At 32.3% G+C, this 15,228-nt stretch overlaps 1 protein-coding gene across 4 annotated transcripts in view; it reads right to left on the bottom strand.

The window, feature by feature from the left end:
* Nucleotides 1–15,228, bottom strand: part of Phf14 (PHD finger protein 14) — a 183,832-nt gene that overhangs the window by 104,875 nt on the left and 63,729 nt on the right. For all 4 annotated transcript variants that reach the window (XR_013435277.1, XM_078040344.1, XM_040291563.2 and 1 more), the window contains one exon: nt 15,040–15,208. Coding sequence is in view for 3 of the 4 variants with exons in the window: in XM_078040344.1 (XP_077896470.1) it covers nt 15,040–15,208 (169 nt within the window). In the remaining variant the exon portion in view is untranslated. The remainder of the gene's footprint in view (nt 1–15,039; nt 15,209–15,228) is intronic.

Here is a 15,228-nt window from a genome sequence, read left to right on the forward strand (position 1 = left end):
AAGTTACATTAAAGTTATTAGAAAATATGCCCAAAAGTACAAACATCAACGTTAAAGTAACTTCAAAAGGGACATAAACAAACTAATTTATATTTTCTTCAAAAGTAATTTCCTTTCCTAAAAGGAAAATTTTCCACATAAAAAATACTGCAGAGAAAATGTCTTAAATGACCAGGTACTTAAATAGAAATATCCCAAGGCTGCCTTTACAAAAATTCTATATTTTCATCAATGAAATATGATAAATATACAAAGAGAATAGGACCAATTTCCTTTGGTAAACAGGATTATTCCTATCCATATGGAGTTTAGACTCATGAGTCTACAGGTATTAAGCTAATACTAATTTACACAAATATTTATTAGAAACCTGAGTACAACTAAGGAAAAATATAAAAATAAAATGATACGCTGCTTTGGATCTTTCAAAATCCCAACTAAAACCCATTTATCAAAACTTCTAAACACAGAAATACCATAAGCCAGCATTTCTAAGTATATAGTCAGGAGAAGTGATAGCCTATGTTCACCTAAAATTTGTTCATCAATATTCACAGCAACATGATTTGTATCAGCCAAAACGTGAAAACAACTCAAATGTCCATTAACTAATGAATAGATAAATAAAATCTGGCATATGCAGATTAAAACTTTAAAAGTGGAGTTCTATAAAATAATAAAAGAAAAAAAAGTACTGATACATGCTATAAAATTCATGAACCCTTGAAGACATAATGCTAAGAAGCAAATTTATGATGTAATTCCATTTATATGAAATGCTGTGATTAGGCAAATATACAGCAACAGAAAGTAGACTACTGGCTGCTTAAGTTTGAGGGTGGGAAATGGGAAATGGGGATGCTAACATAGGTATGGGATTGGGGGCAATGAAGAAAGCATTCTAAAACATTGTGGTAATGACTATACAACTTTCTAAGCACACTAAACCCACTGAATTGTATACTTCAAATGGGTGAATTGTATGATATGTGAATTATATCTCAATAAAGCTATTATTTCTAAAAAGGCACCATTATCTATGATAAAATTAAAAGTTAATTTTAATTGCAGCAACTTTTAAAATACAATAAATTTACCATTACTGCTTACATGGTTAAATTTAATGTTTAAGTTATATGTAAGTAAAGCTAAAAATGCCACTTACAAAACAAGTTCAATATGTGTTAATAATGAAATAAACTAGACTGTAAAATCCACCTACTGACTCCATATCTTTTAATAATATAAAACATTTAAATAAATGGAAAATGACTATTAGAATTTTTCCAGCATATGAAGGATTGGATCATGCATTTCCAACATCTGTGACTTCAAGTAAAAATATTCAAATTCTATAAATCACTTTCATAACTCAGTTTTAAATGTTAAAGGATATGTGGAAATCACTATGTACATTAATTGCTATCAAATTCTATAAATCATTTTCATAACTCAGTTTTAAATCTTAAAGAATATGTGGAAATCACTATGTATTTTAATTGCTATCACTGCCCAAACAAACCACCAAAAATTTAGTGGCTTAAAAAAAAACAAAACTAAATTTATTATCTTATAGATCTACAGGTCAGAATTCTAGTATGGACCTTACCCAGTTAAAAATCAGGGTATTAGTAGGGTCACATCCCATTTTGGAAGATCTAAGGGCAGGATTTATTTTCTTAATTTTTGGAGCTCCTAGAGGTTACCCACATTCCTTAGCTCATTCCTTTAGGACCTCATCTGCCTATCTCTGATCCACTATCTGTAGTCACATGTCCCTCTTACTGACTACAGACAAGAAAGGTCCTCTGCTTTTAAAAGATCCTCTGATTAGATGAAGACCATATAGATATTTCTGGTTTATCTTCCCACCTCAAGAACCATAACTTTAATCATAATTGTAAAGCCCTTTCTGTAAAGATAACATGTTCACAGGTTCTATGTATTAGGATACAGACATGTTTGGGGTGTAAGTTTTCTGCCTACCACACTAAGGGAAATGCATATATTATTGACTTTTTGAAAACAAAATTAACAATGAAATAAAAAATCCCTAAGTTTATAAAAATCATGCAAAATCATATAGATAAGAACTTCCACAGCTATCACAATAAAAATACTACTTTGTGTTAAAATTCAATGACATAAAATTCAGTAACATAAAGTACAAGGGATTTAACTCCTGTCTACACTATCAAGAGACTACCACTCTCCTACCAGAAACAGAAAACATTCTCTGAAGAAAAATAACTAAATGAATCCTGAAAATGAGTACCAGAACCAGAAAAGGGAGAAATGAGGTAGTCACTAGAACTAGAGAGCTAACATTTAATTTTGGTTTTCCAAACTATAAGACCCATAATGCCCTACTTACATGTTTTGTAAATATTAGGAAGTGAGAGACTACTTCTACTGAAATACTATAAAAAAATCTATAAATACCAATATTGAGGGCATTTCCTCAAAGAAAATGCCTAAAACTACCTTCTAGAGAACACAATGAATATAAAATTCTATACAGACTTAGCTATTTTTAAAAAATAAGAGTGGATATGCAAACATCCCTGGTATTTGAACGCTTCAACCTAAGATAGAGATAAACATGAACAGAAATGAGAAACTCAGCCAGGCGGCAGTGGTGACTTCCCGTAATCCCAGCAACTCACAAGGCCGAGGCAGGAAGATTGCAAGTTCAAAGCCATCACAGTAAATTAGTGAGGCACTTACAACTCAGGGAGACCCTATCTCTAAATAAAGTATTAAAAAGTGCTGGGGATGTGGTTCAGTGGTTAAGCACCCCTGGGTTCAATCCCCAGTACCATAAAAAAAAAAAAAGAAAAAGAAATAAGGAAGTCAGAGGAAACAGTATAGGATAGAGAAAAAAAAGTGAAAAGTAATATTCTAGAGAGATAAAAGTCTTAATGGTATTGAAATATGAACATTTGCGATTAAAAGAAATAAGGAACAATAAAAATACATACGTATCCCAAATTATTTTTCCCCAAAGAAAATTAGCCAAGTGCAGTGGCACACGCCTGTAGTCCCAGCACTTGGAAAGCTTACTAGAAGGATCCTTTGAGTCCAGGAATATGAAACCATCCAGGAAAACATAGTAAAACCCTGTCTTTTAAAAACAAAAACAAACAAATAAACAAAGACCACAGATTCAAGCAATCATAAAAATGTGTTCCCTGCTAGAAATCCTAGACAGAGCAATTAGGCAAGAGAAGAAAATAAAAAGGATACAAAGAGACAAAAGAATAAGTCAAGTTATCACTGTTTTACAAATGATATGATTCCCTACTTAAAAGATCCAAAGATTTCCACCAGAAGACTGCTAAAGCTAATAAACAAATTTGGCAAAACAGCATTTAACAAAATCCTCATAAAATAATCAGTAGCTTTCCTACACAGCAATACTAAACAGGCTACAAAAGAAATCAGGAAAACAATCCCATTCACAATGGTCTCAAAAAAGAAAAAGAAAAAAAAAATATCCAAGAATAAACCCAACCAAAGAGCTAAAGATGTCTACAATGAAAACTATAGAACACTGAAGGAAGAAACTGAAGAAGACACTACAAGATAAAAAGTCCTCCCAAGTGAATGGACAGGCAGAATTAATATCATTAAGATGATGATATTACCAAAAGTGATATACAGATTCAATGCAATATAGAGATTCAATCAAAATACCACCAACATTTTTTATAGAACTAGAAAAAAATCCTAAAATCTGGAAGAATAAAAGAGAATAATCAAAGTAATTCTAAGCCAATGAAGCAATGCTGAAGGTATTAGAATACCTGACTTCAAATTATACTACAAAGCTACTATTAAAGTTCATAAAGTAAGGAAGCATATTTCTACTATTCTATTATAGTATTTCTACTACTAATAAATCCTATTTATCTTTGGAAAACTACTATCATTAAGAAGTCAATATCTAATTCACTACATAAAACAATTAAATGTCACTTTGTAAAGGCACAAAGGAAATTTGTCAAAAGAAAATAACAACTTGGAAACAAGTCAACCTGCAATACATAACACCTAGTATCCCACTTGTTGAAAAGTATATCATGCAGGTAATTTTTTAGAAATAAGAACAATGATTATAACAGATTTACCAGAAAGGGAAAAAGTAAAGATCCTCAACAAATGTGGTCTTTAAAAATAAAATAAAAATAAAATCCTGAAAGCATAATTATAAAGTTTTAATTATCTCCCTAAGTCTGAATATTAATGTGAATATTTTAACCTTCTAATAAACAAACATAGGGACAAAAATAAATAAAACTGTGAATTTAGAACCTAACTATTGGGTATACAAAAGAATGGAGATGATCTAATTCATCTTACAAATGGGGATATAAATGAAAACAAAGTGTTGTTGTCTGGATCTTAAATATCCCTCAAGGTCATATGTTGAAGGCATGATTGTCAGCATGAGGTGCTACTGGATGGTGATAAAATATTTAGAAGGTGGGACCTAAAGGAAAGAAGTTAGGTTATTGGAGGTGTGCCCTTGAAGGGGAAATTAGTATCCTGAACAGCTTTCTCTCTTTTTGCTTCCCAGTCGCCATAAGGTAAACAGTTTTGCTTCACACACTCCCTGCCATGATAATCCACCTTCTTATAGGCCTGAAAGGATCGTAAACTGAAAACTTTAAAACTGAGCCAAAATCATTCTTCCCTCCTTTAAGTTGATTATCTAAATGAATGTATCACCGTGACAGAAAGCTAACACACAAGGTAAATTAAGCATACTTATCCAAGGCCACATAAAGGGTCACTGGTAGACTATGGACTAGAGTTCAAATCCATTCCAGATATTTCCACTGTAGTATGCTATCTTACCAGTTTTTGATGCTACCTAAAATGCTCAAGAACTTGATTTTATATACTCTGTCTTTTAAAGGGAATAATGTTACCAAAAAAAATTATTTTAGGAAAATATGATTACATGTTAAATGCTAATTTTAAGGCAAAATTAAAAGTCATACACATACTTCTTTTTTTTTTTTTTTTTTTTTTCCCAGTGCTGGGGATTGAAACCCGGGTCCTCAAGCATACTAGGAAAGCTCTTCACGACTGAGCTACATCCACAGACACCAAATATTTGTAAGTATGTAGACATAAGAAAATAATCTAAGTTTTAAAAAAGACTAATTAGTCGATGTGCAAAACTCAATTACACTAATGATTTTTTTAGCACAAAAATAATTTAAAAAGAAACAAGTGATCCTAAAAAATATTCACTTACTTATCTTACAAAATTATATATTAAATAAAATGTTGTTGAAAGTATGCTAAAACTCATTAATAACTTTAATTAATAAATAAGCCTATATTAAAACTAGATTATTATTATGATGCTTTTATCCAATTAATTTCTTTAAAGGATTGCCAAGTTAATAATATAAAAAGCTGTTGTCTTCAAGATGCCTAGCATGGCTGGGATTATGGCTCAGTGGTAAAGTGCTTGCCTAGCACATGTGAAGCACTGGGTTCAATCCTCAGCACCACATAAAAATAAATAAAATAAAGGTATTGTGTCCATATACAACTTAAAAAAAAATTTTTTTTAAGATGCCTAGCATAAGAACACATAGGTGTAGGTAAAACAGCTAAAGGTATCATGATACCTAAATGAGGTTCAAAAATTTTACAAGCAATTTTATGGGAGGGGCACCAATGCTTTTACTAGTATGCAGTCTGCTATTATTTTAAAAATTTCCATTGATCAATATCCAGGTTTTAAAAAATGCAAACTAAGACTTTCTCATCCAGAAGAACATTTCCTTAGGGAAAGTCAAGTAGTAAATCTTAGTGGCTTCAACCTTCAGTCATTCTATTCCACTTTACAACTATCATGTTACCAGCTGGGGCAATTTAATAATACCTCACAAATGGGCAACTACACTTCTAGTTTACATGACATTTGAGTGAACTTTACCTTGAGGACATAAAAAACATCTTCATTTTAATCTCCTATTCATCATCCAGCCCAGTGCCTTATATTATTAGTTGCTAAGCACATACTTGTTGAAAAATATAAACTTGATCACAATTCAAAAGTAGGACAAGGAGTCAAAGCAAAGAACAGAGAATACTAAAAGACAGCCAATTTTTATTCTTGAACATGGAGAACAATTCACCTCAGGAATAAATATGGCCAAAATCACTCATGCAAAAGAAAAATTTCCCACAGTTTTGAAAACTGTGAAGAAAACAGAAACTCATATTTCTATATATTATAAACAAAAGTTCATTTTAAAGTATTTCGTCCCTACTACTGAACCCCACAGGTTTACTCAAGAGGACAGAATAGGTTCAAGATAAAATCACTGAGGCTGTGAACAGTATTGCATGCACCAAAAGTCATGAAACACCCTTTAAGCATTGTGAGATAAAGCTGAATATTAAAAAAATCCAAGTAGGTGAAATAACTGGAGAATTTCTGGTATCTTCAAAGTTATGAAAAAATAAAACAATGAAATGTTAGAACTAGAATATATGTAATGATAAAATGGACTGCGATGTTAGATAGTGAATGCATCAGAGATTAATCAAAGAGTAACCCACAGGGTCAATGGATTACAATGTTGTTTTAGTTCAATGCCAAAGGAATGATCATGAAAGTATAAAAGGAAGAAAATATTACTTGAAACTAATAGAAGTATTACAATAAAAATTCATAGTTGAAAGATTAGAACCATAAGTTCAAGACAAAGATTTTTTTTTACCCAAGAAATAGAGGAAAACACTGAATATGAAATGTGGTCATTTTACATTTAAAGGTAGGCAAGATATATATATATATATATGAACTCACTGTCCTATATATAGGCTATTATGTAGAAGAAAAACAATCCTCTCAATATAAAAGAATCTATATTATGATAAATCATACTATAGTTCCAATGTTTTCATTCCTACAATAAATGAATGATATATGAAAGAATTATTATTACTGGCTATCAGTATGTAAAGTAAAATTATTGTAAATTTTCAAATTTTCTCCAGAATATATAATTGTATATCTGAAAGTTTTTATTTTATAAAATGATATTATCATATATTCTGAATGTAGAAATCTGAAGCATAGGCTCAACAATTAAAAGTAAATAAATTATATTAAAGTTGACCTTTGAAACAGACATTGACAATGGATAGTTTAAATCATTACATTCTAAACGGAAGCATTGCTTAATGCAGTCAAACTAAAGGAGACTTTCCTTACCAGAGTGTCTAATTAAAAAATCCTTATATTTTAAAAAGACATTCTCTAACTTCTATGAATAAGGAAAAAAGAGAAAGAAAATGACTGGACCCAAATGGGCTAACAAAATATCATCTGGCAGGAGACCCTTTATATTAATATTCTTTTCTTCACTCATGTAACTTTCTTTCTGCTCATTTCTAAAACAGACAAAAAAGAGAGGGGGTGCTGAGGGCCATTACCCAAGTTGAGACCTTGGCAAGGGGGGAACCTGACTCACTCTCATTAACCGGGAAACATTGTGAGGATTCCAGCAAACCAAGACAGAATTAAACCACTCTCAGTTTTAAATACTGCTGAACCAGTAAAAATTCCAGGTCTACCTTCTTTGATCTTTACTCTTGGCATTTTATAACTCTTTTAGTCACTGGATTTTTGCTTCCAGTGATTCATTAAACTACCTAATTCAGAACTTATTGCATGTTTTGCCCAATACTCAAGGATGGAAAACAGGAATAAAAAAAGGTAATACCTAATCCTCAAAGAGAAGAAAAAGAGGGAAGGGACAGAGGAGTCTGGATGTCTTACTTTACAAGAACCTACCATGGGCCAAACAAGCACTAGATTAGGCATTTGATTACTATGCCAGATTATCTGTAGTCAATTTGGCACACACCTCTACCATCACTGCTATAACCATCTTTGTTAACTAAGGCTGGAAACCACATTTCCTATAATCCCCTTCTCTCTATAGTTCCATGTTAATAACCTTATGTTTGAAATGAGTAAGTAAAGTGAGGTCATTTTTTCTCAGGAAGTCATGTTGCTTTCTAGATACTAAGGCTTCACATATCTTTCCATCAATTCCCATTTACAGTCCTGGATCATGCTACAGACTTCCCCATGAGTTCCTATTTTTTCATCTACTCAACACTGTTCTTCAGGCTGAGATCATCACCATCAAATTCTCTGTCCTAATGTCAACTCTCAACACTTACTTGGTGTTTCAGGGTAAGATATTTCACTAACAAATTTTCTGATATTCAGCAAAACTCTTCTGACCTACACAGACAACTTTTTTGAAATCAACATTTCCCACATGCCCATCACTATATAAATCCTTTTTTAAAAAAAATATTTAATTTTTTAGGTGTAGATGGACACAACACAATGCCTTTATTTTTATGTGGTGCTGAGGATCGAACCTGGGTCCTGCCCGTGCTAGGCAAGCACTCTACAGCTGAGCCACAATCCCAGCCCACTATATAATCCTTAATTCCCCCACAGAATTGCCCATTTTCCTAATCAAATCACCAGTGGTATATTAAGCTACTGAAATAATGTAGAGTCTGTAATTCTAGACCATAAAGAACCTGGAACAATTAGTAGTAATTGTCGGGAGCCGTGTATAATTTATGGGTTTGTTTGAGCCATTAAGGCAGGGAAGCTGCTTTTCTGGGAACTTGTGGGTGAAATTCCCTGGTTTGAGAAAGCCCAGATCATGCTGGCACCCTGCCTTAGCTCACAGCCTTAGGATCAAACTAAGACACCAAAAGATGGGAGTAACCTACCAAGCACCAAATAATCTGTTTCCTGCAAGATCCCTGCCACACTGAAACCTCTGATGTACTTCCCCTTAAATAAAGGACTGGGGCCTTGTTCAGTTGTTCAGTTCCAATTCCTGTCAGGGATGGAAGATCCATCAGATGCTCCCCTTTAAATCTAATTTCTGGCTTTGTCTTTTATTACTTACTGATTATTTCAGATTTTTTATTTTCCCAGGAAGCTCATATCTCCAAGCAGAAATCTGCTCTAATGGGGTGCTAGTAAACCCAGCAAAAAATCCTATCCAGAAAGTCAGCACAATGAAGTGAAAGAATGACATGAGGCTAGCTAAGTGTGAAGCACAGTTCTGTCACTTAGATACTGTATGTCTTAGACAAATTACTCAAAATTCTTTGCCTCAGTTTTGCATCTGTAAAATGGCAATTATATTAGTGGTCACTTTACAGGGTAGTTGTGACAATTAATAGAATGTAAACAGTAAATACCCAATAAAGGTTGTATAAAAATATAAACTTTGCAATCCTTTCTTTTCTTTAGAATGGTCCTCTTATTAGTATCCAGTAACAAAAGAGAGAATAACAGTTATGGAGACATCAAAATAACCAGAGATGTAGTATTTTCAGAACCAATCTAAGCTGCTACAAAATAAAATCTCTGGAGCTAGAAATAGTTTAAAAAGAATTTTCTAAAACCATATCCTTTCTTTTTTACTTATTAACACTATCATATTTCTGTGCTTCTTGAACTATTCCTAAACTACTATTCCATATGTCTAATAATTTTTCTTGCCTTTATTTTGACAGACAAAAAGAAATTTAAGATATTCAAAGTCTAAGATATGTATACTCATAAGAGAGGCACATGAAATGAGGAATGAAAATCAAAAGGGACTTTTTGTCTTTAATTATACTCTTAAAATTTCTTACAATAAAAAAGTATTCATATATTACTTTGTTTTTAAAATTTAATCAAAAAATAATTCAATCATTCAGAATGACAAATTTCAATAAAAACTGATGGTACCTTAACATTAAACGTGAAGTAATGTTAAAATAAGAAACAGAGACAGCTCCTATGTTGCACTGAAAGGGTACTTTCTGAAAATACAACATTTCATTTTTTCACTTGCAACAGTTCTTTTAAATCATTATTTTTAATACTAAATCTTTAGTGCCACATTTTTTTTTTCAAGTAACTTTTCTGGCTAATCTTTTTAGCATCTTTGGATAGGAAAAAATGTAGGATAAAAAGTAATACTAGGCCTGCTCACCTTGAAAACCATCTACATCTTATTGAAACTACTGTTTCAAAATATGCTACATTCTTTCAGATTTCTATAAATCTTTATTAAGGAAACCAGAGTAGAATGAAATGAAAAATGACTTTTCTCAGTATCCAAACAATACAATAGTGTGCCTTGCTGAAGTGTTCTATTCCCTGTTGAACTCTTTGGACATGATAAATGGAAAACTGCCTGTCAGCAGGAAAAAGTAGATGCCATTGTTCTAATGGAAACTTTGTTTGGCACAAATCAGGCATTACAGAAGGAAAATAGTCATGGGCCTCTCTCCTTTAACATTGATCTGATCAAGTGAATGGATCCAAAAGATCCTTGTTGCTTAATCAAAAAGGCTTAAATGCTTGAGTATATTTGGAGTGACTAGATTTAAGAAAAAAATGGGTAAGAAAATCACTACATGCTGCTCCATTTTCACTCTCAATTCAAAATTACACATTTTTCCCAGAGCAGGTTTCATAGTATCCATTTTGGAGGTAAAGAAGCAAATTATAATACAGGAATATTAAAACAAATATATACTAGTAGTTCTTATATACACATGCCAACAATGAGCTTGCTGATATATTGCTCCTAATTTTTTTCTTTTCTTTTTTAACACCAACTTCCACAAGGCAGAATAGCCATCAAAGATTTTATTTTTTTATTTTTTTATTTTTTTATTTTTTAAAGAGAGAGTGAGAGAGGAGAGAGAGAGAGAGGGAGAGAGAGAATTTTTAATATTTATTTTTCAGTTCTCGGCGGACACAACATCTTTGTTGGTATGTGGTACTGAGGATCGAACCCGGGCCGCACGCATGCCAGGCGAGCACGCTACCGCTTGAGCCACATCCCCAGCCCCCATCAAAGATTTTATTAACTTTAACACTGTTTTACTGTGAATGACAGTGATGGCAATGTTCCTGCATAAACTTGACAAGGAATATTACTAAAACTGAAAGTAAAAAAGAAAAGTTATATTGAATTTAATATTTAATGAGAATGAACTCAGTTACACAAGTTATTAAGTATATATGTGCCCAGCTTCTTACCAATAATCCTGTACTAAGGAAAGAAACAGGAATGATCTGGTATCAGATTAGAGTACCATAAGAGAAAAACTATACCTATTAAGAAAGCTACTTAGTAAACAAATGTTTGACAAAACTGCATTCATGCCTCAACAAATGTTCATCTACAGATCTCAAAAAAGATGAGTTAATTCAAGCTATCTGGGTTTGATTCCTTTTATGCTGTTTATTCTCTGGAAGATCACAGGTAAGTTATTTCAGTTTCATTATATGTAAAATGGGAGCTATAATAATTAAATCCATCTTAAGGGAAGTAACCTGTGAAATTTGGTACACTGGTATATAATGAGCCATCAATAAATTTTAGGTTGCTAAATACTACTATTAAACCAGTTTATGTAGAAGGAAACAAATACCCTCCCCATCCTGCCCCATCCTTTTCTGACTTAAGTACCTTTGGAAAATGTAATGAAGTCAAAATCCAAGCATTAGCAAGAAATACAAAATAAAATGGCTGGATTTGATAGTAGCAGTAGTTGTAGAAACACATCAGAACTTAATGTAAATATTTTAGCATGTGAATTTCTTCCTTTACCTTTTGACTTTCTTCCTAATTTGATGTTATTTTTAAACATAAAGACATAAAGTACAAAATGTGTAAGAAAGTAATAGAAGGGGCAGTATGGGGAGGGTATTCATTTACTTTTACACAAAATGATTTAACAATAGTATTTAGCACATAAAAATTTGAGTGTTCATTATATGCCAGTGTACCAAATTTCACAGGTTATCAATAAAAATGGGACTTCAATCTAAAGCATCCCTAATCATTTTATATTTTTGAATTGAAATAAAATCCCTTTCATTAAACAAGTTAAGGAAAAGGAAGTAAACAAAAGTAATCAAGTTTCTAAATAGTGGAGATTTTTTTGGAGATTCAATATGTACTTGAATTCTCATAAATAAGAAAAATCCACATTACATATCGTAAAATTAAATGGCCCTGGCATCTTGTCTTTGATGTTATTTTTACCAATATCTTAGAATGATGTTGTTCTTGGGTTTAACATATATACGTTTTAAAATGTTGAGGTAATTCCTAGTATGCCTAGTTTTTCTAATGTTTGAAAATTAATGGACACTGTATTTTGTCAAATACTTTTTGTGCATCTCTTTAAATAGTCATGTTATTATTGTCTATTGATGTGATGAATTATGTTTACTGATTTCCGTTTGTTTAACTAACTTTGCATGGGAGACATTTTTTATTTTCAATGTCTGCCTCTCCTTCAGGGAAATATAAAAATATTTTTAGGATTAGTTGTCATTGTTTGTTTTGTTAGCTGTTAATTTAGAGTGCCTTTATTTTTCTCTTTTAAATTAAAATTAAGTTTTCTTAAAAGTTCCTTTCAGAAATCCATAATAATCTCTATATTGTTATCTCTTAAAAGATCTTAGGAACTGACTTCCTTAACAAGACTCCTAAAGTGCAAGAAGTAAAATCAAGAATCAACAAATAGGATGGAATCAAAATTAAAAAGCTTCTTCACAGCAAAGGAAATAATTACGTCAGAGAGAGTTTACAGAATTGGAAAAAGTCTTTGCCACAGGCACCTCAAATAGAGCATTAATCTCCAGGATATATAAAGAACTCAAAAAACTTGACACCAGAAAAAAAAATAATAATCCACTCAGACACTTCACAGAAGAAATACAATCAACAAATATATGAAAAAAAGTTCAACATCTCTAACAATTACAGAAATGCAAATCAAAACTATACCAAGAGTTCATCTCACTCCAATTATCAAGAATACAATTAAAAATAAATTTTGGTGAGGATGTGAGGGAAAAGGTATACTCATATATTGCTGGTGGGACTGCAAATTAGTACAACCACTCTAGAAAGCATTATGGAGATTACTCAGAAAATTTGGAATGGAACCACCATTTGACCCAGTTATCCCACTCCTGGGCATATACGCAAAGGACTTAAATCAGCATACTACAGTGACATAGCCACATCAATGTTTATTACAGCAGCTCAATTCACAATAACTAAACTATGGAACCAACCTTAGTGCCCTTCAACAGAGGAATGGATAAAGAAAATGTGGTATATATACACAGTGGATTTGCCAGTAAATGACTGGAACTTAAGACTATCATGCTAAGTGAAATAAGACAATCCCAAAAAACCAAAGGCTAAATGTTCTTTGATATGCAGATGCTAGCACATGATGAGGGGAAGGAGTAGGTAAGAACAGAAGTATTCTGGACTAGACAAAGAGAAATGAAGGGATGGAGGGAGTTTGAGATTAGGAAAGATCACAGAATGAATTGGACATTACTTTCCTATGTTCATATATAAATACACAACCAGTGTAGTTCCACGTCATGTATAACCATAAGAATGGGAAGTTATACTTCCTTGTATTATGTCATTTTACTGTCATATATAACTAAAAAGAACAAATACATTCTACTGTCATATATAACTAAAAAGAACAAATAAAAAAAATCTTTAAAAAGTCTCCCAGCCAGGCGTGGTGTTACATGCCTGTAATCCTAGCAGCTCGGGAGACTAAGGCAGGAGGACTGCGAATTCAAAGCCAGCCTCAGCAAAAGTGAGGCACTAAGCAACTCAGTGAGACCCTGTATCTAAAAAAATACAAAATAGGGCTGGGGATGTGGCTTAGTAGTCTAGTGCCCCTCAGTTCAATCCCCAGTACGAAAAAAATTAAAAATTAAAAAAAAGTCTCCCATAACAATTGGTAATTGCAAGCCAACCCTAATGAATTTGGAGCGGAAATTTTTTTCTACAGATGTAATGGAAATACATCTGTAGAAATACACACACACATCTAACTTTTACTTTGTCTCAGGTTGGTAAAGAAGCCTGGAAATAGAAACAAACTTTCTACAGGAAATTCTTTAAATCTTAGCCTCAAAAGAAAAAAAAAAAAAAAAGCCAAGACTTGCCTACAGATTTCTCAGAAGAGGAAATACAACTGATATACCTATAATAGATGCTCAGAATTACCGGTATTTAGAAAAATGTAACTTAAATGACAATATACTTTTTTTCCCCCATTCTTTACTTTGGAAAACATTAAAACACTGAACAAGTTTACAAACCAAAAAAAAACACTAGCCATCGCTGGCATGTGTAAACTGGTGTGGAAAACGTCATTATCTACTAAAATTAAAGATACAGATAGTCTATAATTCAGCAAATCTACACTTTAGTACATACCCTAACTCCCTGTTACCATTCTGCAAGAAACATTAACAAAAATATTTATAGCAAACCATTAATAATAGAAAAGCATGAAAACATGACAAAGGAAAAACTCAATAATAGTCTATTCATTAGAATACCTAAACATTAGAATAGCTATTCAATAGAATAACTATATATTAGTGAAGTAAACTACACCATATGGATCAGATTTATGAATTAAATTGACATGTTGGAAAAAATATCAAACTACAGAAGAAGTTTGACTCCAATAACACAAAATTTAAAACCCGAAAGACTAAACAATATGTATTACTGTGAGTAAATAGGTTTGAAATATATTTAAAAAAAATAGAGAATGAGAAATATGAAGTTATAGGAATAGGTGACCTCTGGGCTAGATAGTAGGGGATGAGATTGCCAAAGATTTACAGGGGACTTTCAAAGTTTTGATATTATTCTCTTTGAAGCTGAGTTGTGGATATAATTCCTTATTATTATACTTTCAACTGAGCACATTAACTACAAAGTCTCAAGCAAATATGGCATATTTCACAACACAGAAAACAAATTCTTAAAAATAACCAAGTGATAATCTTTCTTTGACCCCTCAAGAATATACTTATACTTTGTCTTTTCTTTGCCTCTTAACTTTCAGCTATAACATATTATGATTATGATTAAATAAGTAATAAATTACCGTATTTCTTATTGGAATCTTCTTGGGTTCTGGTGGCACATCCTGTGGAACAAATTTCACTGGTTCCTTAATCTGCCTCCTTGATCGTTTGGTCCCATCCGGTAAAGTTTCCATGGCCATGTCTGCTTCCATGTCACTGCTCCCCGCCTGGTCACATTCTGAGCACTGCCTACATAAATTTAGAAACAT

This window comes from Ictidomys tridecemlineatus, chromosome 2 (assembly GCF_052094955.1).
Source record: "Ictidomys tridecemlineatus isolate mIctTri1 chromosome 2, mIctTri1.hap1, whole genome shotgun sequence".
NCBI lineage: Eukaryota > Metazoa > Chordata > Mammalia > Rodentia > Sciuridae > Ictidomys > Ictidomys tridecemlineatus.